Here is a 24,821-nt window from a genome sequence, read left to right as displayed (position 1 = left end):
TCTTCCATAAGTATCAGTCTGTGGTAAATACAAAGAAGAGGCTGATCACTTTGGAGCAGTGCTACCCAGAGCTTTACATCTGTCAATATTTTGTGGCCTAAGACACACTGAGAAAACAGCACCTGGAAGATCAGCTCTGCATTCAGGATTTATAGTAAGTAGGCTATGGTACAGTGTTGGCTATGGCTGCTTAGCAACCTCCAACACAATCTGCCTCCATGCCCTTCAAAGTTGCCACAAAGTAGGCACAAGGGTCGTGCCCAGCGCTTGGCCTCATGTTTTCCAGGCAGTTAAAGGCGCGGCATGAGAAGAAACTGCAGCACTTTTTTTAATATAAAAACAGCTTCAGACTTGTTTCAAGTGTTATAGTTTGCGTCTGCCCTCCCTGACCCCTCCAACCTTTGACAAAAGCGTTGCCCTTGACATCTTGTGACAGGCGCAGTGCGGTCCTCTTTGGGGCCCCGCTGGGTACCACCTCCAGGAGGTCATGAATGTTCTCATTATAGATTTCACAGAAAGAAACCCAAACAGAGAACTTGGTGTGTGTTTCCACCGCCAGGCTGATTTTGTCCTCTGCTGCTACAGTCATTCCCAGCATGGAGGATCCTGCAAACCACAAACGTTAGAAATCATCGCCCTGTAATAACACACTCTGCAGTAGTGCTTGCGGGGACAGCAGTCATCTTGTGCGTCACTTTAATGTACAACAAAACGATGAGAATTTTAAGCATTACTGCCCCAGGGTTAAACAGAAAGATCTGGAAATAAAAACAAGTGCTGACAGTGCTGTCAATCACAATTACCAGTAGTGCAACATTATCACAGTGCACAGGTGGTTTCAGTGGCAGATTTACGAATGCTGCAGAGCTGAAAGGCAGAAACACAACAAATAGATTAAAAGATAAGTCTGAAACTTGCCTTCAAGGAGAGTCTTATTGGTCGAGTTCAAAAGGCTGGTATTGCTCTTCTCACTCTGAAAGACAAAGAGAGGAGATGAAAATGTTAAAAATGCACCAACGACACTTACATTCTTCAGAGTTATTTACATGTTTATTTGTGTAGCACTTTTTAGAGCAATGACATAAAGTACTCCACAAGAGTAATTCCTAAAAACAAATAATATACATTAACAACAAACATTTCTATATCAATCTACAAAAGCTGCATTTTTAAAGGCATTATGTACGGGGGGAGTGAGGTCCACTTTAATTAAATTTTAGGGATGCACCGAAATGAAAATTTGTGGCTGAAGCCGAAGCATATTAAACGCTTGGCCGAGTACCGAATACCGAATATTGTTGTTTAGTTTTTCATTAGTTTTTGCAGATGAACCCCCTCCAGATTAGTGTTGTCACGGTAAGACGATGGCTGCCGTATTTGAGAGGAATACATTACTGTCTGTGTCTGTGACCCCGTTCAACCCACAACCAGTGGGATTCGCCTTTCGTTTCTGCTGCTGGTTGAAATCTGTAGGCTGCTCGCACAGCGTGCTGAATGATTTAAGCCTATTTTGCTCACTCAAAACTATTTTTAGTCGCAAATGCGAGTGCCGTGACGGGCAGATTGCCACACTGCCGACATTTTACTCAGCCCGTCATGGCACGCTGTTTGATTGCGTTATCAAAACACGCCACTATTATTCAACCTTGCTTGTAACTTATTCCACCGAATACCAAATGTGTGTTTTTTTGCAATATTCGGCCGAATATATTAGGTTACCGAATATTCGGTGCATCCCTATTGAATTTGCCTTAAGAAAAGGATGACCAAAAACATACACGCTTGGTAGTGGCAAGAGATATACTGGTATGTAGTATGAGTATGTACCTGGGGCGGTATTCACGAGGCGTCCTAGTGCTAAGAGTTGCTCCTAGTAACGAAAGTCTAAGAAAATTCTTAGAATTGTGACGTTTTCTTAAAATTTCCCCTTAAGGTTAAGACTAGGTCCTTGTAAAGATAAAAGTTATTCACAGAGCATCTTAGACCTTAAGAGAGCTCCTAAGGTGAAAAACGGTTAGGAGCAGGGAGGAGGACTTTTAAGAGGTTTAAGAGTTTCTTAATCAGAGGAGAAAATGGTGAAAAGATGAAGAGGTCGTAGAAACGGTCTCTAGACAAAAAATGACAGTGAGTAAATGAAATGCTACAGATGAGATTGTGCAGAAATAATGTTTGAGGTTGATCTCATTTGGGATATGCCCACATTTCCCACCTAACAAAATAACACTATGACGCCAGAAATAAAATTATCACAATACTAAGATATTTGAAAAATTGTAAAACTGTATCAGTGCAGCAGTGATGACTTTGGTCTGCGTTAAACCTTCCATCAGCAGAGTGATCACACTAACAATGATAACACTGTCAAGCTCATATTATGATGCAGTTCATTTCATTTCCACTGGGTGTCACTGTCCACACCTTGAAGGACCACAAAAGAGTGTGTCTGTGACAACCAATCACATTTGTTAAAAGAAAGCATCACACCTAGCAACAGGCTCATCCACACGCCCTCAGTAAGATAAAAGTTTCTGTCCCTTCCTTCCTCAGAGTTGCTCTTAGAAAATGATCACACCGAGATGAAACGCTAGAAACGCGACACCAGTAAAACCATTGTTTTCCTATGATACGGCGCATCTGACCGGCGTTCAAGCGTCTTTTTAGACGTGCGTTTTTGTAGACGCTTCTTTTTAGACGTGCGTCCAGACGCTGAAAAGTTTTCATTTTTTTGAGCATCAGACGACAGTAGCTAGTGCACAGTGAATAAGCACTTCCAGCGTTTCAAGTGTCTTTGAAGCGTCCACGTTTCTAGCGTTTCATTTCTGTGTGATCACCCCCATAGAACTTTCCCAAGTCACTCCTAAGCTAAGACTCTTAACTAAAAGTTTTTAGGCTAAGTTAGGAGCTCACTGAGAGTGCTCTCAGAATGTTTGTGAATACTGCCCCTGATCTTTTAGGACTCTCAAACTCCCAAACCTTCATCATCAAAATTGAGGGGGCTGCATTTTACCCCTTTTCCATCAACACTGAACTGGTTCCACCTAATTTTGAACTGTTCGAAGTCTTTTGACCAAAAATAAATTGGCTCAGAGGATGGAGAAAGCAACAGAAGAGAACTGAAGAGAGAAATCATCAGAACAAAGAAGGCAATGGTATCAATAATAGCTGGTGCTGGTAGTTTTTTGGGGGTATCAACAGGTATCTGTAATAACACAACAAAAGTGTGCAGGTAATCAGTGTAATCCAAGTCCTCAATTTTTACTCCTCCAAAATAAATAAATAAATAAATAAACAAAAACATGTTCCCTTTCAATAGTCACAGTAATCTGTGAATTTCACTTTGTCATCTAACTGTCTCTGCCGTTTCCTCTAGCGACCACATTTATTTCAAGCCCCAGCAAAAGTCTTTCGGCTGCATTTTTTCAGTCGTCAATCTCAAACACATCTGACAGAATAGATTCACTTCTTTTTTAATCAATACAACATTCAACACAGACCGTATAATGGCTTGCATTTCACTCCCACTATACATGTGCAGCTGCAATCTGAAGCTTATTTTTATGCTTCAAGTCAATTTTATTCTATCTTATAGGAATAACTTTAGTCTCTGTGTATTAGGTTCTGAGTGCAGCAAAAACACAGGTGACCTACACCTCAGTACTATGCCTAAATAACCCCCATGTAGACACTAATCAAGGACTGGACCTGCTGCGATGCTAACATGCTGCCACTTCTATTGCTCTTCTGAACCTCCACGGCAGCCTCAGACAGACGGGTTACCTCTTTAATTTGTCTGAAGAAGCTTCTCTTGAACGCCGCTTCCTCAGCCTGCTGCTCCCAGGTGAGCCTTGTGAACTCTCTGCAGCGGTGAGGTTTGATGCTCATCCTGGTGAAGACGCGTTCATCGATACTGCTGAAAATGACGTCGAGAGACCTGGGCAGCATACCAGCATCAGCATCTGGACCTGGAGTGACAAGAGCACATTGGATTGTTTCAAGTGAAGGTACTTCCATCATCATTAAATCTCAAGACAGAAACATTGGCCATCACATCAATGACAATTTTATACTGATCAGACATAAGATCAGACATATGGAGTGTGGTGTCAAAAAGATGCAGGGAACTGCTGAGGAGAATTTCCCTGCATCTGATCTGAATAACCACTGTAGCAATCCGTCTAACTTACTTTAAATAGCAGTGCTAATTAAAAGTATATTAAAGTAGAACAGACCCAAGAATGTGAAGGTCTTCCCCGCGTTGGTGACTCCATAAGTGAAAACCAAAGAGTTTCCCCCTTCGAGAACATCTTTCACCAAATCCTTTACGGTGCCTTGAAAAAGCTCTCTCTGTGTTGTCTCAGGACCATACACCTAAGAAAAATAAGGGAATGAGTGGGGAGTTATTCTAAAAAAAAAAAAAAAAAAAAAAACAATGAAAACACTCCATCTTTTATATCAGGAAAGTAGGGTCTGGAAGTCGAATAAAATGCCTCACATACAAGTATCGGTACATTCAAATGGAATGCTGTATTAACAAAGTGCAAATCAATAAATTTTTTTGGCCTTCGTATCTGCCAGAAAACACCAACCTGAGAGAACTGGAAGCGCTGTCCAGTCTGTGGGAGTGATTTTTCAGTGCTAAGCCTCGCTGAGAGGGACAAGCTGGGAGGCTTCAGCAGAACTGTGTCAGGGGGCTCAATGGTAACACAGTCCTGTTAGAAACAAAATACAGGGAGGCAGACAGAAGACAAAAAGGATTTATCTTTCTTTCAGAATCATTCTGTTTTGGTTTACATTCATTTAAATAATCTGTAGCAGCTTCGATCAAGTTATCAGGGAACTTTGTCACGTTTGAGTCTTGAAAATTCAGTAAGTCAGCAAAGTTGAGACAACAACAAAACCAAGCAGGCTGCTATTCATTTCATATCAACTCCCTGCATATGAAGTATCTTATTTTTCTTTATTTTACCTGTGACTCTCCATTATCATTCTCTGCTGAGCTGAAAGGTCGGATGCGGAGGTAGACCTGAAGGTGTTCCCTCTCCTCATTGCTGGAATGCTGCACAACAAATAAGGTTTTAATCAAACACAGCAAGAGGAAAGTGACAGACTACATTTGAACTCAAAGCCCTCAAACTGAGGGGTGTACATTTCTTTTCCAAAGTCTGCCATAAAACAATAGATTTTAGTAGGTGCCCATATGAACACTGAAACACATTCTGTTTGCTGTAATAATTCCTCCCGTTTACATAGAACATTTAAAAAAGTACTTCATAAAGCATTTTTATTGCAAGTGTTTAGGGGACACACAGTCCTCGCTCTATGAAAAAATATATTTCAGAGTTTATCCGACGTTAACATCTCAGCTGATGAAGCCTGATAATAGCTCATATGACACCAATATCACAGGCTTGCAATACTGGAGCACAGGTATTTTATTCCTTACATCATTTGATCTCAGTAGTGTTTAAATGTTTAAACAGGTGTGTACATGTTGTTGTACAACTGCTTTATTTAAGTATTTCAGCAAATTATAGGTGTATTCTGCCCACTGTCAACTGTATGGAGACACAGTTTTGCTTCTAAGTTTCCATAGCCTGGCAGAATTTGTACTGTGTACTATTCTTTTAAGTAAACAGGGGTGATCAGGCAAAACACATTTCTTTTATATCCAGTGGGATTCAAATTAAACTTTGAGGCATCACAGAATAGTACAATCACTAAACAAAACATAGCAATAAAGAAAATACTGAGATCAAAAGTTTGCATACCCATAGTTCTTAAGAGTGTGTATTAACCCTTTTAGCATCAATAACAGCTTGCAGTCCTTTGTAATAGGTGTGGAAAACGCTCTTTATTTTCTCAGGTGGTGAAGCTGCCGTACTGCTGTACCCACTGCGGGTCGACTTGGCCTTGTGTTTCGGGTTGACATGTTTGAAGGTCCAAGTGTGTCCCATGTGCAGCTTCCACACTTACATGCTGTTTTCACTCCGGCATTAACTTTGACTAAAGCCCCACTGTAAGTCAATACTTCACAATAGGGATGGTGTACTTTCATCCTAGCCCTGTTAAAACTCCTCCCTAAACATGATGTTAAAGTTCAGTTTTGGTTTCATCACTCTAAATGACTTTGCTCCATATGTTTTGAGGGCTGTCTAGGTGCTGTCTGGCATACTGTAAGCGGGCTGTATTATCAGTCATATTATTGTTTTCACAAATTCTGCCAGGGTATGTGAATTTGTGAGCACAACAGCACCAATACAATGATTGTGGGCAAAGGTATTCATAGTGACTGATTTCCCTGTCACTTCCGGGTTTACCTGTGGGTCTGGTAAGGTGCTGAATTCTGATGAGAGATCTCTCTTCAAGTCATCCACCTCTACCTGTTCCCGTCTGTCAGCCTTGTCGCTCAGGCATGATTCCATCATCCTGCAACAAATAAATCAGGACAAGACAGTGAGCTAAAAAAAGGCAAAAGGGCAAATATTCTCACTTGGACAAACTTTGCACCAAAGCCAAAATAAAGGGAGGGACCCTAGCTAGCATCTCGCGGTGGGTTTGGTTTCCTATGGACAGTAACGTTATGATAAGTGACGTCAAGCCCTTCAAAAACGGTGCACACCGCCCTGATTATCTACACATTTACACATCGCTAGGCCTTATCGTGAATTCATCGTACACAAATCAGCTCGGTTAACAGTTGGTCCACATACCGCAGTGATTCAACTGAAAATAACGTAACTTAACGTTAACTTTAAGTTAATGTTAACACTTTGAAATGAAATGTCTCAGGGTTATGTAGGTGGTACTAATGAGTTCAAGCCAAATGCTGCTTAGCTTTGTTAGCTATATCCGTGTCAGCTAATATGTAACTCAGTTTAATACATTCGTTACAAAAGTTTCAATCTCTTCAAATGACTTTCACCAACGTTTCTTGGTCGAGCTGGCAAACAAGCTAGCTGGTTAGCTGGATTTTTCAGCCGACTAGCAGCCGCACCTGTCAACTGATAACTGTCACACAGTTTAAAATGTCCGTTTACTTTTCTGAAACGAACTAAACGCTGACACCCCGACTTGCATATTACTCAACAAAACACTTACCTGACAGCTATATTTCTGACATTAGGTACTGAGACAGGATAATATTCTTTCGTGTGCTAGCTAACTAAACACAACAACACAGCCGCGGTCTGAGTTTGAAACGGACCAATCGGATTCAAGCACAGACTGCGCATGCGTCCTATCTATGTTACGTTCACTTGTTTGATTTGTGTTTGGAAATCAGTGCATCTCATATAGGAATCCAATGGCAATGGTGTGTTTAAGTACACTGTTAACGTGCAGGCACGGTAGGAATTTATTTATTCAAAACTTTGTTGTCAAGATATGTAAAGCGATTCCTCTACCGTTGATTCAGCTGATTAGTAAGAAGTTTAAAAGTACTGTCTTCAATGCATGGTGTTTAATGATTATTAAAGACAGTTACATACACAGGTCCCAGAGGCAATAACCTTATCTTTTATGGATAAAGCATATTCTAAATTTATCAAGTGGCCTCCTTTCCCAAACTCATCTTATCTTACTATATAATGACGAACTCTGTGTGTGGGTGTGTCTGTGTCCCTGTTCCACGTTTTTCTCCTCACTGACTTGGTCAATCCATGTGAAATTTGGCACAGTGGTAGAGGGTCATGGGAGGATGCGAATGAAGCAATATTACATCAATTGACCAAAGAGGGGCGCTATAGCAACCGATTGAAATTGCAAAATTTGAATGGGCATATCTCATGGCCCGTATGCTGTAGACACATGAAACTTTGCACAGAGATACCTCTCGTCATGAGGAACAAATTTGCCTCAAGAACCCATAACGTCCGGTTATATAGATTTTCGGCCATTTTGAATAAAAAAAAAAACAATACTTCAAATCGATCTCTTCCTAGGAAGTTTGAGTGATCTGCATGAAACTGGGTGAACATAATCTAGGGACCAATATCTAAAGTTCCCTCTTGGCAAAAGATGGAAAACTTACTAAAACTGAGCTTCTATAAGGCAATGAATATTGCAGAGGGCGTGGCTCATCACATAAAGGTGTATAACATCTCAAGGGTTTCACCCATCACCACGCAACTTTGTAGGCATATGACCACACATAATCTGAGGGGACCCCTCCATTCTTGACCCCATCAAACAAAATGGGGGCGCTAGAGAGCTAATTTCTTATCTAGGCCTAACCGCCATGTCAATTTTTACTAAACTTGGTAGATATGTAGAACAGGACGCCTCAAGGTGACTGGAGAAATTTAACTCTAATTGGCAACTGGGTGGCGCTATAACAACAGAAAAATGCTTAAAAATGGCTAAAATGCGACCGATCGCTGTGGCTCCCCCTGTGGCCAAATGTTTGTTGTTTTTTCTAATTTTTGGTATGACTAAGTCATGGTATGGTATGCTGTACATAATCATGGAAACTGTCAGTGTGTCATTCTGTCAGTGAGTCATTCTGTCTGTCCCACATTTTTCTACTCACTGACGAGGTCAATCTATGTGAAACTGCACATAGGCATTGAGGACTGGCATAGGTAGAAGGTGACAAAGCTACCAATGGCTATGGACTAGTTCTAAGGTAATTCATAAGATTTATCCAAAAGCTATGTGCCTTAAGAAAAGGTTTAAATTCAAGATCAACCCCTGTACCCTTTGTGGTGAGAATAACGTAATCTTAGAGCACTGTGTCCCACAGATTTTGATCTGATTAACTAAATAAAATTAAATAACATAAAAATTGGTTATCACTGAAGATTAATGCCATTCACACATTTGATATCTTTCATTTGGTTGTTTGTATGGATAATTTGAATACATTAATTTCCATTGCAGGATAATATTGTAAATGATTCTGAATTCCCCCTCCATAAAAATTCCCCTTTCTTCAAGGTTAAATGAAAATAATCATCATGATAATAATGCATTGCATTTATATAGCTCTTTTCATAACACAAAGTGATTAAACAGGCTGGACATGCAAGTTCAAGTTATTTATTATCATATGCAAAACATTAACAGAGATATTGAAGCACATTTCCACTAATGTGATGGGGGGGGGGGGGAGAATCTCCACCTCGCATGACAAACATGCTTGAAATAATGAGGTAGTATTACAAAATAATTAGAATCTTTCTCAAAATAATGACTTAGAATCTCAACATAATAATTCAGCATCTCAAATTAATGAGTTAGTTTCTCAAAAATTAAAGAGATATGGCACCACATCTCTTTGGTAGCCCATTCCCACCAGTGTGATGAAGAAAAATCAAAAGATCCTGTCAGCCATTAAATTGAGAACATTTCTTAAAGTAATGATTTAATATCTCTAATGATTAGATAAGATTAGATAGATAGATAGATAGATAGATAGATAGATAGATAGATAGATAGATAGATAGATACCTGGATGTCATTTTAGACTCAGTGATCTCATTCCAAGCTGACATCGGCTTCGGATAGAGCCCCAACCGGTTCCTGTATGCAGAAGGGAGCAGAGAAAAAGATGTAAGAGGCAAGATGGGATTGGGTGGGTGGGATGTGAGAAATGTGTTGAAGGGAAAGAGAATGCATCAGGTGTGCTTAAATACTGTTGGGCGGAAATGGGATGTGTTCGAGGTGTGGTCTTTGTTCCTGAACCTAGTTATGAAACTACATTTTACTAACAAAGACCACACCAATAAGACTAAGATTTTGAATGATTTATTGCATATGATGGATTATGGGATGAAGGATTGAGGGTCGAATGGATGAGGGATGGAGGGATGAGGGATGAAGGGTTGAGGAATGAAGGGTTGGGGGATGAAGGGTTGAAGGTCAAAAGGATGAAGGGATGGGGGATGAAGGGTTGAGGGATGTGGGATGAAGGGTTGAGGGTCGAGTGGATGAGGGAGGAAGGGTTTAGGGCCGGAAGAATGAAGGGATGAGGGATGAAGGGTTGAGGGTCGAAGGGATGTGGGATGAAGGGATGAGGGATGAAGGGTAGCAGGTGAGCACGGTGATGAACGTGTTGAGTCAAAGGCAGGAACACAGGAGGGAGTTGTCTCTTCGTGAGCTCGCCTTCAGATAGAGCCCCGAAGAGAGCTTCAAGAGTGTTTCGAATCATATTGCATATGTGTGATGCTTACTAAAGACGACGGCGCCCTGGAATTTTAATGTGGTCAAGAATTTTCTGCCTATAGACGGTTATAGTTGCTCCGTGTGAAGAGAGAACCCAAGTAAACAGTTGAAAGGGTACGCTTCACGGGTTGTAGACGAAGGGCTGGGGGTGGCTAAGTTTATTTATTACAAAAGAAGGATAAACATGGGGCAGGAGGTTGTCCATTAATGCTTTTCAGGGACAGATATACAAGGGTCTAGGAGGAGGAAATAGTTACAACTGTTGCCAACGTGGGAGCGAATGTGGTGGCCAGCGGCGGAGGCTGCGATGATTTACTTCTCAGGAGTGAAAACGAGAGAGAGTTGGAAATATGAAATTGCGTTTGAAAAACTGGGACGAAGTGGAGGGTCGAAGATGCACTGGGGCGATTCAGGGCACTGCAGGAAGTGACGAGCCACGGAGGCTGCGTTGATTTACTTCCGAGAGTGAAAACGAGAGAGAGTCAAAAGTATGAAGTATGTAGTGGCCTGAAGAGGATGGATGCAGGGCGAAGAAGGTCGGAAGTTGGTGGCAAGCATTTGCCGTAAGAGCAGAAACCTTTTGCAAGTATTGGTTAACCTGAGAATGTATGTAGTGGTTCGCAACTGCTGGTGGCTAGATTAATGGAAAGCTGGTTCCAATAGGTAGCCTAGTTGTGGGTGGAGAGGGTAATGTTTTTTTAATAGTATTATTATTATTATTATGATCTTAATTATAATCATTATTATTATCATTTTATGGATACAATGCGTGGTAAACTGAATGAACGTGACGTCTTGAGAGGAGAAGGGAAGCTGACGCTGGCTAGTAAGGTGGGCTAAGGGTGTGCTTTGGACGAGATCATTACGATAGCTTTCTGTGAAGCTGATGGAAGGTTTTCCGGTTGTGGATCTGATTAAACGGCTGTGACGATGTGATGAAGCCTTCGAATGCAGAGATGACAAGAATGATGAAATGATCTGAGAAAGGACAAACACATAGGGTTATAGTTTGTTAGTTTGTTTTACTTGTGTGGTTTCCCTTTGTACGAATTAAATGAACAAAGGCTACTTGAAAGATTTCCCTTAATGCGTATTAAATGAGCATAGACAGAGGGAACCTGAGATTTAAGATTACCATTTGCCAAGCGAACAAACAATTGTTTCCTCTAATTGCATATGACAATGAGTAACTTAAAACTTGAAACCATACAACCCGACTCCCTGCTAGAGGGAGCTAATGGTACTGGCTGCTGTCCTTGAGGGGCGGGAGTCTGTGATGTCATGGGCAGCGATCCCAGCGTGGAATGTCTCTGCGAGGGCCCTCAGATGCCGGCAGTTACGTAGACTTGGCGTTTAATGAGGCGGCGTTGGAACCCAGCTGTGTGGCTGCAGCTGGAGGGAATTCCTTTTCTTTTCAGGACGCGTTGGAGACTGTGATGTCCGGTTTAGATTGTGATGTGGAGAATGCTGTTGCATGGAGAAGGCTGTGCCATGAGTGCGCGGCGATGGGTGGTGGAGGCAGGTGGAATGGAGGAGCTGGCGAGGCCGAGGTATGGGAGCCGCAGAACGCTTGCAGCTCTGCCTGGAAGTTTGTCTGTAGTCCGACTGCTGCAGGAATGATATGACTCGAGGATAGTTGTTTGTTCCGCAGCTCTGGATCCGTGGTGAGTTGATTAATTGATACAATAAAAACTAGAGTTTGTCTTACTTTTAGACTGCGGTAAGTCTGTGGTTACACATGAAGTGCACGTCAGTCGATGTGAGAAATGTGTCGAAGGTAATGATGTTACGCTCGAGCCAGTTTGCTCGACACAGTGTCAATCTTTTGAAGCGCAAGTGTTCTGAGGCAGTGTTTCAACCCCTGCTTTGGCACGCCCACAATCACGTGACTACCGGGAGCGAGGCCTCTTACAGGCAGTCTTGAGGCTTTTCCAGGTCTTCCTAGATGAAGTTCTGACACAGCCAGCAGATGTCACTCTTCTGACTGTATGAAATGCTTCGAAGCAGTGTGTCATTCTTGAAGCAGGTGTGTCAAAGTGGTTCGATGCTTCATTAAGCTTCGATTTCACCATCACTAGTCGAAGGGAAAGAGAATGCATCAGGTGTGTTTTTACTGTTGGGCGGAAATGGGATGTGTTCGAGGCGTGGTCTTTGTTCCTGAACCTAGTTATAAAACTACATTCAGTCAGTCTGACACCAGCTAGAAGAGCAGACACTCAACATGGCTGTTAACATCCCAGGAGTAATAGCAATGGTGTTTTTCTACCTGCTGGTACTTGGGACTGGCATCTGGGCTTCTTTCAAATCCAAAAGGGAAAAGAGGAGAAGTGGAGCCCTTGGAATGGAGATGACACTGCTGCAACCGCAGCATTAGCCTGGTGGTGGGGATCTTCACAATGACAGGTGAGGAGAACACAGCTGACAAAAGTAGGATGGAAACTATGAATTATAAAGTCAGGATTATTAAGGATATAAGATATCTTTAAACTTCTTTACTGGGTGGGCTCACACACACACACACACACACACACACATATGTGTGTCGGCCGATTGATCGGTCGACCTCTACAAAAAACCCCATCTAAGATAACTCATGATTTCAACTTGCAGAATAATAATTATGAGCCACGTTTTAAAAGAGGTCTAGAGGGCACCAACTGTTCCAAACAAGTGCAATCACCTTTCTCAGAATTTGGTCATAAATCAATGAGAGTTTGTTCAAACATCACTAAATTCAGTGGACTATGTTTTAACTAAACCATTAAAGCATGTCCCCAAAATGTTTCTGCAGTTGACCAATAGGAAGTAACAGAGTTTCCATTGAAGAGCGTGGCCCAGTAGAGGTTTGGACATGAATGAATGAGCATCTGACTGATTGTCATAAAACCTATTGTTTATCTTTAATGCAGGTGTCCTTGAACTGTCAAAGAGCTCGATCTCACCCAGCTTTCAAGTTTTAAATGTCAACGCTGGCTTGAACCCATTTGAATATTTATTGGAATTTTAATACAATTAATAATTTTAAGTATGGGGGGCTAAAATATAAATTTATATTTGATATTCATAGCAATGAAGTAATAAATATATTAAACAACAAAACCTTTCCAGAGAGCATCAGAGACACCAGATGGCTGACTGCGCTAGGTAGACTCCCAGTGAGAGAGGTAGTAGCAGCATCTAACTACCCCACCTTCACCACACTCACCAGGAGCCCAACTCCCCCCGCCTCACTGCCACCACATTCACCAATGAAGGAGTTAAACTTAAAGCTGCCACAATTAAGCACAATGAAATGGATGAACTATTACACAAACATCAGTACTCAGATGTCTGTCAGAAACTAGCCAGATCCCATGCTGCTTCCTTGAGCATACCGGTGATCCTAAACAGCCCGTGGTATGGTGGTCAGACATATCATAGAACTTACAGGCCATCTGGTACCTCTTTCAGTCATCTTAAATTTGTAATTGTCCAGCCATAACCAGTCTCCTCTCCTGTCACAGAGTCCCTGCAGCTGAAATTAGCTCTTCTTAATGTTTGATCACTAACTTCACAAATCTTTCCTCGTTGATGATTTGATAACCGAAAATATTTTGCACTCATTTTTTTTTAGTTGATGCCTGGCTAAACTGGTGTAGCAACACTGATAGAAGCCTGTCCTCCAAACTATAGATGTTATCAGTCAGTCAGCTGTCTTTTCTGCATAGTTTTTGTGTAATGACATTGACCTGGGTGACTTTATACCTTGCACTTGAGCTCAAAGCAGTGCTATCAGTGCTCATCGTTACATTTGTTATGTCACCCAAGGTGGTCTAGGGGTGAGGGAAGCAACATAAGGCTAGATGGGGAAATGAGGAGTCAGGTAGTGTAATTTAACCCTTTTATTGCCAGCTATGGAAGCATACAAGGAACACCAGGAAGAGCCCAGGCCAGACTAACAAACAATTAGTCCTGAGCTAGCAAGCTGACTGCCAGAAAAAAAAGAAAAAGTACAATCCTTTAGCTAACTCCCCAACCAGGAGAAAAAGAGGGTAACAGAAATGGCAGCTCCCCCCTGCAGAGTCTCCTGGCAATGAACTTTAGGGTTGAATTAGAATGGATGAAACTCAACGAATGACAGAGGCCTCACAAAGTTAAATTTGAGAACAAGAAGGTAGTTGTTGTTAATAGTTCACAGGTCACTGTAATTTGACAACCCTGTGTCTAACAACGACAAGACTGGCTGAACAAGTAACAGTACTTCAGTTTCAGTTTCAGATTATTTTATTTATAAAAAGGACAGTACACATTAATCAACATTACTGTAAATGTGCCAGTTTTAACCAGCCGGCTAATTCGCAACTGTATTCCTCCGGCAAGATGTTATGAAACCATAACCTAAAACAGAAGCATTAAACATAAGATACAGTATTTACAACAGAACAGGACAACATAATAATACATAATAGCTATGCAAAAAGCATAAAACAGCAGCATGCAGTCTAATAGAAGTCAAGCCATATAGTCATGTATGCAAAGCAGCGATAGACAGGCAGAGCAGCAGAATAATGATAAACATGCAAGAAGCACAGAGCAGCAACATACAGTCCAATGGTAATCAAGCAATATAGTCAGCCATGCAGAGCATCAGAACTTGATGCTCTGCATGATAAAATACAATCTAGGTATTAATCAGACTATTGGGTGTTAGTACATACCAAGCCATGCAAAACTGGGGACCTGACAATGGACAGAGACATTTAGCAGGTTAGCAGCAAGTTAATAAACAATGGTAAAATACATCTTAAACTAGTTAGGAGTGATCACATTTTTGTTTTTTTAAAAGCCAGTACTTTAGATTTTTTGTGAAGGTGTGATAAGTGGCACAGTATCTTATTTCAGTAGGTAAGGTGTTCCAAAGCTGTGAGGCTCTAACAGCAAAGGAAGATTGACTGAAGGAGCTGGACCTGAAAGGTACAATACAGTCCCCTCTCTGGGCAGATCTTGTAGACCTGTTGTCAGATGTTTTTTTTTTTTAACAAAAGCACTGAGAGGTGGAGAAGCCATGCCATTTAGGATCTTAAACAACAGGCAGGCATCAGCATATTTTGTTCAGTTTTGCCAGTGATGAAGCAGAATTCAGGGCCCGGAATTGGGCCTGGTGGGTCCCGATCTCGTCTTCAACTTTTAGACTACTTTTGCTCTTGTCCAAAATAAGTATCTTTAAAACCAAATACTCAGCAGTCAAGGAATCACTGGAGACACGTAGAATCGAGCGCAACTGAGTTTAATGTGTTCACAGGCAACAACACATACAACTCAATGAGTCCGGAGCAGGACTGAAGTTTTGCTTTCTGTGTGCTCTCTTTTATGCTGGTGAAGATTCTGTCGAATCTCCACCTCTTCTCTTTAATCCTTCCCACATAAGCCCGAACATAATGGTGTTATACATGAACATCAAATCCTATCAGATCGAACATAATGGTGTCATACATGCACATCAAATCCTATCAGATCCTAGGTACTTCCCATTTTAGTCCTTGAACATCAGATCCTATCAGATCCTAGGTATTTTCCACTTTAGTCCTTGAACATTGGATCCTATCAGATCCTGCATCCAGTACAATACACCAATGAGTGTGTTTATGTGCACATTATGTGAATACATGAAACAATAAACCAAGGTGTGACTGGTTATATATAGTATATAGTATACTGCCTGGACATGTATTTTTAAAGGTCAAAGCATAAAGCATAAGACTAAACAGGTACATTACACTACACCAGCTGAGGATGTTATATTTGCTGAGAATGTGACAATGATGGTGAGTGTTTGGTTTTCTGTCAAGCACTTTGAGAGCCTGCTTGTACAGAGAGAGAATGGGTTTCAGCGTTGTACTTTTTGCATGGGTCCAGCTTGTCATACAGTATGTTAGAAGAGAAATGATCATTGCATTCATATAAAGAAGTGCGGCAGTGGATGTTAGACAGTTCCTCATGTATCTAATTAGCCAAATTATATTTGGCAGTCTGCATTATTATTTTTACTTGTTTTTTGAAAGACAAAGTAGGGTCAAGGACAACGCCAAGATATTTAAACTCAGTGACTACTTTGATCGGTTCTCCAGCGAAACACATTTCAGGATTGATATCCGATATCGAGCTTGCTTTTGTAAAATACATACAAACTGTTTTCTTAACATTAAGAAACTGTTGAGACTCATTGAGCCAGTTGTTGACCTTCACCATTACAGCATTCAATTTGGCAGCTGCCAGTTCTTTAGTTTTTGCATGAGCATAAATAATGGTATCATCTGTGTACATCTGAAATTTGCACCCTGTGCAGATGGACGGGAGATCATTTATATATAAACTAAACAGAAGAGGTCCCAAGATGGATCCCTGGGGCACACCCATTTCATTGCTCAGAAAGGGTGATGTCTCACCTCCAACCCTTACACATTGGACTCTATCTGCAAGACAGGACTTCATCCAGTTCAGCACGCCAATGGAAAAATTATAGTTTGAGAGTTTGCAGAGGAGTATCTGATGACTGACAATGTCGAATGCCTTCTTAAAATCTAAAAATATTGCACCGACAACACCTCCTTTGTCCATTTTCTGTTTAATATTTTCTAAGAAGAAGCAGTTTGTTGTCTCAGTGGAGTTGTTGGTCCAAAAACCAAACTGCATTGGGTGCAGAGTGTATGGGCTACTGTTAATATGGGAAATTAGCTGTTCAACAACACATTTTTCAGCAACTTTGGAGGTAACAGGCAAAATACTGTTATAGTTACTTATAGTAGTTGAGTCTCCTGATTTAAAGACTGGTACCACAATGGCTGACTTCCAGTCATTAGGATATTTATCTTCTTTGATAGAAGCATTCACTACGTTTGTTAATGGTTCAGTGAATGCATCTACATTCCTTTTTAGAAAAACTGAGTCCAAGCCAAATACATCTTTAGACTTAGAGCTTTTGAGGGAATTCAGAATCTAACATCAGTCTCTGCCTTCTCAAGTTTACTAAGAGTGGAAACAGGGCTACCCAGAATTCTGGACTACAGCACAAAGTGGCTCAGCAACACCCCACCAAAGCAACACATGGCAGCAAACAGAGGACCAGAAGAGCAGCTTCTAAGCCTTTATACATATCCCAGATGGTCTGACTGGCTACTGGTCTCCAGCCAATGGCGCAAGAGAGGGGAGGAAGAGCTAGAGTCACAGCACAGGTTGATCACCCATTCACCTATGGGGGACTGTAACACATATCAGCCATCAAAATATTCATCAGTATTCCTCCAGGAATTCTCAGAGCTGATCTCACTCAGTATCACTCGATATGATAGATTCATCTTGAATGGAGACCTGAACATTCATATCAACAAAAAGAAAGACTTCACAGTGACTGAGTTTATGAATCTGCCTGACAGCTTTGAACTTACTCAACATGTAAATAAAGCCACTCATCAGCATGGTAACATTCTAGACTTAGGGGTAAACACTGACAGTGTTTAAGTATCTCTCACCATTACTGTGTGTTTTTTGGTGCCAAACTACAATCAGAGGTGAAGTTCTGGTTTAAAAGAGATTTCTAGATGGCAAGGCTGAGGCTGAGTTCTTTAACATCATGAGTCAATAACCATTTGAGTCTTCATCTTCTGCTTTAAATACTGTCGTTCCACTAAAGGTTAAAGAAAGGATGACGGGCAGAATTTCCTTATGGTTAAACAATAACAGTGTTGAAGAGACTAAGAGAATCTGAGGAAAACTAAGCTCACAGTTCACTGTAATATATACAAAGAAGCCATGACTGCCATAATAATACAGTTTATTATTATGATCATTGTTATCCTCTGTCCAAAAAGCTGCTGTTTGTCCACTACATTACTTGCTGTGTGTTAATTCATCCTCTAGCTACGTGGATTGGGGGAGGCTTCATTGTTGGAACAGCTGAGATGGTGTACACACCCTCTATGGGACTAACCTGGGCGATCATGATCATGACTGCATACAGCTCATCTTTTATCATTGGTAAGAGTTTGAAATCACATCTGACAGGATACTGTATGTTTGTATGTGTAACAAAACAAACATAGCCTAACAATCTCTGATCTCAAAAGACAGGAATAGGTCATTAATAATGATGCTAAGGGATTTTCTAAGAGCAGTCTCACCGTTTTCATCTCACAACAACTGTGAGGGAATGTTGAAGACACATCAGAGGTGGTTTCACGTCAACATATTCATGACTGAGCAAGCTGCTGACATCACAACCTTGAAATGTGTACAATTAAGGAAAGTTATAACCATGATTTGTTATTCATTCATTTTCTGTAACTGCTTATTCTGTTGGAGGTCAAGGTGGGGCTGTTGCCTATCCCAGCTGACACTGGGCGAGAGGCAGGGTACACCCTGGACAGGTCACCAGACTATCACAGGGCTGACACATAGAGACAGACAACCATTCACACTCACATTCACACCTATGGACAATTTTGAGTTAACAATTAAAGGCGCTGTATGTAAGAATGTGGCCAAAATGGTTACTGCACTCAAATTCAAAATACTGCTGCGAGTCGTGTCCACCCCCCCTCCCCTACAGATTCGAGGTTGCTGCTCTGTGCTGAATTGCTGCGTTGTGCTCCTGCGTCTGGCAAAAATAGAAGTCCTGTGTATCTGTTGCGGAGGGCTCTGGAGTGCCGCAGCTGAGACGGAGCCGGGACGCAGCATAGCCGCAGCCGGTGGAAACATACACATTGACTAGAATTGAATCCTATCGGCTCTGCTGTGGTGCCGGAGCGCAGACGCAACCAACACACATCTGGTGGAAATTAGGGGTGAGTTGTTTGCCCACGGGGGGCTGCCATGGCAGGGCCGCGTCGCTGCGTCCTTGATCTTCAGTTTTCCAGTGGACCGTTCGAGCAAGTCCGGCTTCTCTGCTGTTAACGCTGCTGCCGGGATACAGCGGAGCAAGAGCAGGCTGCTTGCTGTGCTGCTAACGTTTGTTTCTCAAAAAAATCAGTCGGGTCGATGACCCACCTGCACATGGGCTACAATGTATGATCGAAAATGAATAACAGTTGAAAGTATTCAAAATGTCAATCCCCGTCTAGCTATGATGCTAGTTAGCCAACTTTGGCTGAAGCTTACATGTCAAGGAGAAGAGTAGCCACTTCGACATCCGATTTCAAATTCTTCTCCGCTTTCAACCATCTCCACCGTTCAAAAGCATCTCCTATATAGACCCTCGCTTTGCCTTGAGTTTTGTCTTGGTGTTTTTGGGAATCATTACGAGGTCGTTTGGGTTTAGTCGCACCGTCAGCCATTGAAGCTCAGTCGTAACTGTAACTGATGCTGAGACTCTACTGACTGCGTGACTGGTAGACGGCGGTGGGTGGCGCAACAGGCCAAAACACAAATTCAAAACATAAACATGATTTGCAGACCGTAATTTTTTTTTTAAATGCAAATATTCTGGGTGTACTATTGTTGTCGGTGAGATCAGTATGTTATATTAACATTATTCCTTAGTCTCTGTGACATATTAAGATGATTTTACAACTATTTGCTTTAGATTTCTTAGCTCCTTTAACCTAACCTGGATTTCTTTGGACTGCGGGAGAAAAACAAATGTGAAGATGGGGACAGAACATGCAAACTCAACAGAGAGGGGTTTGGAGCCTCCCACCCTGGGTTCAAATCAGGAACCCCCTTTGCTGTGAGGTGACAATGTTAACCACTGCACCACTGTGCCGCCCCTGTGATTTGTCACATTTTTAAAATTATTTATTGATTTATTGATTGAACTCACAGATATGAACTGTTTATGGGCTGCCACTCTCTATAATGGCAAATTTTTATGCTGAAAATCATATGAGGTACTAAATATTGAAATGGGTTATATTGCAATTTTAGGATGGTCCCTAACTATGCCTATAGTCCCAGGTGCACTGGACAGACATTTGGTTTGTTGCACTTTATTGCATTGACATTTCTGATTATTTTGAGTTGACTAAAATATCTGAGTTGTGAAATATCAATTAAATATAATTATTATTATGCACATTTAATGAAGATTTGTTCCCCTTAATAGTTGTTACCGACACTAATGAAATTGTTTTTTAAAATTAGAATAATTTATCTGTTGAAGAATTCATAATTGATTTTACATTGATGAATTTGTTTGACCACTGAACAGAAATATTCTTGTAGCAGACATTACCACTTTGTTTTACCAGTCTTTGCTTACAGAATTTAAAGATTACTTACTGAACCTCAGCTTGTTGTGCAACTTCTGCTTTTTAAAATGTTGAAAAGCCAAAAATTCATCTAGCTGTTGTTTTTTTTCTTAAGTATTTTCCCCCTCGCTTGATTAATTGAATTTTTCTGATTGTGATGTCTTCTTTCCTCTTTCATGTGAAGCTGGCTTCGTGTTTGCAAAGCCACTGAGAGAAAGACACTGTGTGACGATGCTGGACCCTTTCCATGCCAAGTATGGAAAATCAGTAACAGCTGGACTAGCCATTGCTGCTCTTTTAATGGATCTACTGTGGGTTCCCACAATGCTAATTGGTTTAGGTACAGTATATACAGACCTGTAAGCACCATACTTCCATGTAACAGTGTACACCATAAATGAACATCCATCCATCCATCCATCCATCCATCCATTTTTTGTTTGGCAGGAGGAATTACGAGTGTGGTCCTGGATTTGTCCTACACTGTGTGCATCTGGATCTCTGCTGCCGTTGCCATTACCTACACACTGCTGGGAGGTCTCTACTCTGTACACAGATATTATACAGCTTGTGCTCATATTCGTCAGCTTGGTAAGTTTGCTATACCTTAAGTTTTTATAGTGTCAGGTTATTTGTTTGAAGGAAACAGAAACCACTCTCACACAAGGCATCAAAAACTCCAAAGTATGCCTTTCAGCATTGTGTATGTCTCCATTTGTATTTGTCTCTGCAGTGGATCTGTGTTCCCTTTGTTTTGATGAACCCATACTCTTTGGATATTGGACAGACACTGACGAACAACACCTTACATGCTCCCTGGATTGGTACACTGGGGCTGAAACGGACCTGGATAATGATTGATAATTTCTTATTCTTTGTAAGGAAGCAAAAATACGACCTGTACAAAATGCACTTGACTCCAGTCGTGATACATATCTTCTGATATGATATATATATATGATATCTGAATGATGATAAATAACATAAATATTCTCACAGTGGACTGTTTTCATTTTAAATAAAGAATAAGATGGAGCCTCTGTTGTAGGCACAGGCTTTTATCTGAAACAATATGTCTGTAAATGTCAAGGTAAGACTAACTAACTGTAGCTGCTAATTTGAAGTTTCATCTGAAAGGATGCTTCACTTCTGACAGCAGGCAGACATCTTGCAGCTTTTATCCCATGAGGATAACACATCAGTGATTAAATCAAATAACTGTTCTCCTTTTAAGGCACTGGGGAGTATTGGATATCAGTGCCTCCACCAGAGGACCTTGTCGGCATCTTCCACATCCACAGCCAAGATCACTTGCTTTATTGCTGCTGTCATCTTACCTACATTTGGGATACCTCCTATACTGCTTGGGGCAGCTGCTGCATCCACAGGTATGAACAGTTTCTGCAGATTTGGGTAAACTGGGGAAACAGAAAAGAATGTCGTGATGCACCTGTATTCATGAAAGAACAATCCCTGTAAATCCCTGTAAAGAGTTAAGTCACAGAAACTAAGAAACACCCACATCTTAACTTCGCATAACTTGCTCATCAAGCCTGAGGCATTTAGTAACCAGACACAGCAAATGGTGGGTTTTGAAACCCAGGTTGTACAATTACCATTTGAAATAAAGGGCTGGGTGCTGTAAACATCTCTTGTAATTTACATAAACGTGGAAAAGTAGGAGAGGAGATAACAACATTTCTACAAATGGATCACCATATCACACTGCTGCTTTCATCATTAAGCCAGATGCCAAAATATTATTGTTGCGCAATCTTCCAAATATTAAACCTTTTATTCATTTATTTATTTGGATCCCCATTAGCCACAACCAGGGTAGGAACTACTCTTCCTGGAGTCCACACAATTAAACATTACATAATAATATAAAACTAAAAATCCTAGGAAAGAAGGACAACAAAAGAAAAGAAAACAATAAATCAACAAGAGAACTACTAATGCCAATAATTACAACAATGACAACAAGTACAGTCAATTTCTCTAAATAGTCAGTAAAACATAGCTACAGCTCAAATAATATGCAAATTGATGTAATCTATATGGATGACAAAACAGTGAATTTGCTCTTTTTGCATGAGGCTTAAAAAATAGTTACACCTTCTAAATGTCTAAATAGACAGAATCAGCAAAACAATATAGAATATTATTTTCAATATGAAGATTAAGATTAAGATTTCAAGCACCAAAGAGACAAAACAGTAGGTCAATTGTAAATAGAAGAGGGCCCAAAGTGGATCCCTGTGGCACACCCTTGGTATCAGCAAGAATACACAAGTTATAAGCATCCTTTCATGGGATTATCTTTTCAACTTTGTCGAAACATTTTAATGGACTGTGTAATGGGATGTGGTGTATGTAACAACATGTTAAGTTTCCCACGATCTAGCATAATGCATCACACCAATTTTTCTTTTGACAAATGTATAATTTTGTATATATATGTTATTTGTTCACATTTGATTAGCTCATTTATTAATATTTCAAACTGTTGAGGAGAATATTCTTACTGTAGATTACATGTACCAGACTGGAGGCCATATGCTCAAGGGTCGATTTCAGTTCCTCTGCCATTCAACTGCATGAAGGCGATTTGAACTGTCTGTCTTGGTTAAATGATCAGCCGGACCCACCACACTCCATACTTCTCATCACGGATTGCTTACTTTACAACTTAGTATGTACAGTAGGGTCTTCTCAAAATCCCTCAAACAGATAATGTGACCATTTTTCAGTGTTTCCGTCTTTTGTGTCCATGCCTCAGACTGGAACCTGACCTCCTATGGTTCTCCATCTCCATATGAACGTGGGGAATCAGTTCTAGTTCTTCCCATCACCCTGCAGCACCTCACCCCAAGGTTCGTCTCCATTATTGGTACTGGATGTGTGGCTGCTGCTGTGATGTCATCGGCTGACTCTGCACTGCTTTCTGCATCTTCTTTGTTCACCTCCAACATATACAAGAACATTTTCAGGCCTCAGGTAAAAAAAATGCAAATGTTCTTTCAGTTTGGTACATCACATCAAAGAAATTTTTGATATATTGTTCACGTTTGATGTTTATTTTGAAAGAAAGGGAATGGAATGCAAGGGAGTATAAATGGAATAAAGTGGCATGAGACAGAAGCAAACTGAAAAGAAGAATTTATAAGATAAGGAAGCAGCGAGAGACATTAAAACAGGACAGTCTTCATCATTTGCTGTTAATCTGTTTTTCTTCATCTCTACTTTCTTCAACAGGCATCAGACAGAGAGAGTCAGTGGGTGATCCGTGCATCTGTGTTGGTAGTGGGCTTGGTTGATACGTTACTGTCCAACCTGAAAAACAGCATGTTGGTGTTCTGGTTCACTGCCGCTGAATTAGCCTACATCGTAATCTTCCCTCAACTTGTCTGCATCCTGTTCTTCAACATTTCAAATGGTTATGGGGCTATGATGGGTTTGCTGGTGGGATGTGTGTTGAGACTGCTCAGTGGAGAGCCCTCACTAGGATTACCACCAGTCATACACTTCCCAGGATGCACTCTTGAGGACGGTGTTTATGTCCAGTACTCTCCAGTGAAGACCATCTCCATGCTGTCTGCCATTGCTGCCATCTTGTTGTTCTCCTATCTGGTTTCTGTGCTCTTCAACAAAGGACTGCTTCCTGAGAAGTGGGATGTGTTCAAAGTGAAAGCTCAGCAGTCACCACAACCACTGACACCAACAGATGGAGCCACAGAAAATAACGAAAAGGAGAAATTAAATAGAGACAACTCTCAGACCTTGGCTGTGGTTGAATAGTCTTTTTTGCTTAGGAAGGTTCCTAACTGAGTGAAATGACCCAGAAGTATCTAGCAGCCATGATAAGAGCTGGTCGAATTCTCTAAATTTTAAGGAAAGGTACTTAAATGCTTCCTTTCTAATCTCCTTTGGCATAGGGTACACCATCCTTTACGAAAGGAAAGGAGATAATTCCGTCCCACGAGTCCAATATTTAAAGTGACCAAACGACTCATGATTCACAAACTCAAATGATTCGGAAAGAAAAAGATCAACATGACTGAGAAAGGAAGGAGATCACCATGTATGTTACTGTTGTTTATGAAGCATTATACATCTCATGCCATAACATGTCCATATGCTTTTTATTTTCAACTTTCAACATTATGCTACTATTGGTGTACCCTCCGTCCACAGCTTTGTTTAACTTGTTTTATAACAGGTTAAACAAATACACAATACGTTATTTTAATGTTCCAATTTTCGTGTGAATGAGAAAAAACGGAAATCCACCTGCTTTTCACGTTTTTGTCTTCAAATGGCTTATTGAAATAGAAATTAAACCAAAACCAGAAATCTACTTGTTTTTCGCCTTGATTGTTATATCTGTATTATCTGCCCCTACTGCATCTCAAAACATTGGCATTGGCTATGCTTATG

The 24,821-nt window shown here is 40.9% G+C and overlaps 1 protein-coding gene and 1 pseudogene across 2 annotated transcripts in view; one reads left to right on the top strand and one right to left on the bottom strand.

The window, feature by feature from the left end:
- Positions 1-7,193, bottom strand: part of LOC125903149 (kinesin-like protein KIF20B) — a 70,028-nt gene extending 62,835 nt beyond the window's left edge. For both annotated transcript variants that reach the window (XM_049599867.1, XM_049599868.1), the window contains exons 1-8: positions 7,099-7,193; positions 6,318-6,426; positions 4,967-5,056; positions 4,587-4,709; positions 4,230-4,368; positions 3,778-3,962; positions 919-973; positions 400-606 (exon numbers count right to left, since the gene is read on the bottom strand). In XM_049599867.1, coding sequence (XP_049455824.1) covers positions 400-606; positions 919-973; positions 3,778-3,962; positions 4,230-4,368; positions 4,587-4,709; positions 4,967-5,056; positions 6,318-6,425 — 907 coding nt within the window. In that variant the 5' untranslated portion in view covers position 6,426; positions 7,099-7,193. The remainder of the gene's footprint in view (positions 1-399; positions 607-918; positions 974-3,777; positions 3,963-4,229; positions 4,369-4,586; positions 4,710-4,966; positions 5,057-6,317; positions 6,427-7,098) is intronic.
- A 5,189-nt stretch (positions 7,194-12,382) lies between these two features.
- Positions 12,383-24,451, top strand: LOC125903152 (high-affinity choline transporter 1-like; annotated as a pseudogene).
- The last annotated feature ends 370 nt before the right edge of the window (positions 24,452-24,821 follow it).

The sequence above is a fragment of the Epinephelus fuscoguttatus genome, linkage group LG16, assembly GCF_011397635.1.
Source record: "Epinephelus fuscoguttatus linkage group LG16, E.fuscoguttatus.final_Chr_v1".
Taxonomy (NCBI): domain Eukaryota; kingdom Metazoa; phylum Chordata; class Actinopteri; order Perciformes; family Serranidae; genus Epinephelus; species Epinephelus fuscoguttatus.
Note: the sequence above shows the minus strand (reverse complement) of the source record. Positions and strands in the feature narration are given on the sequence as shown.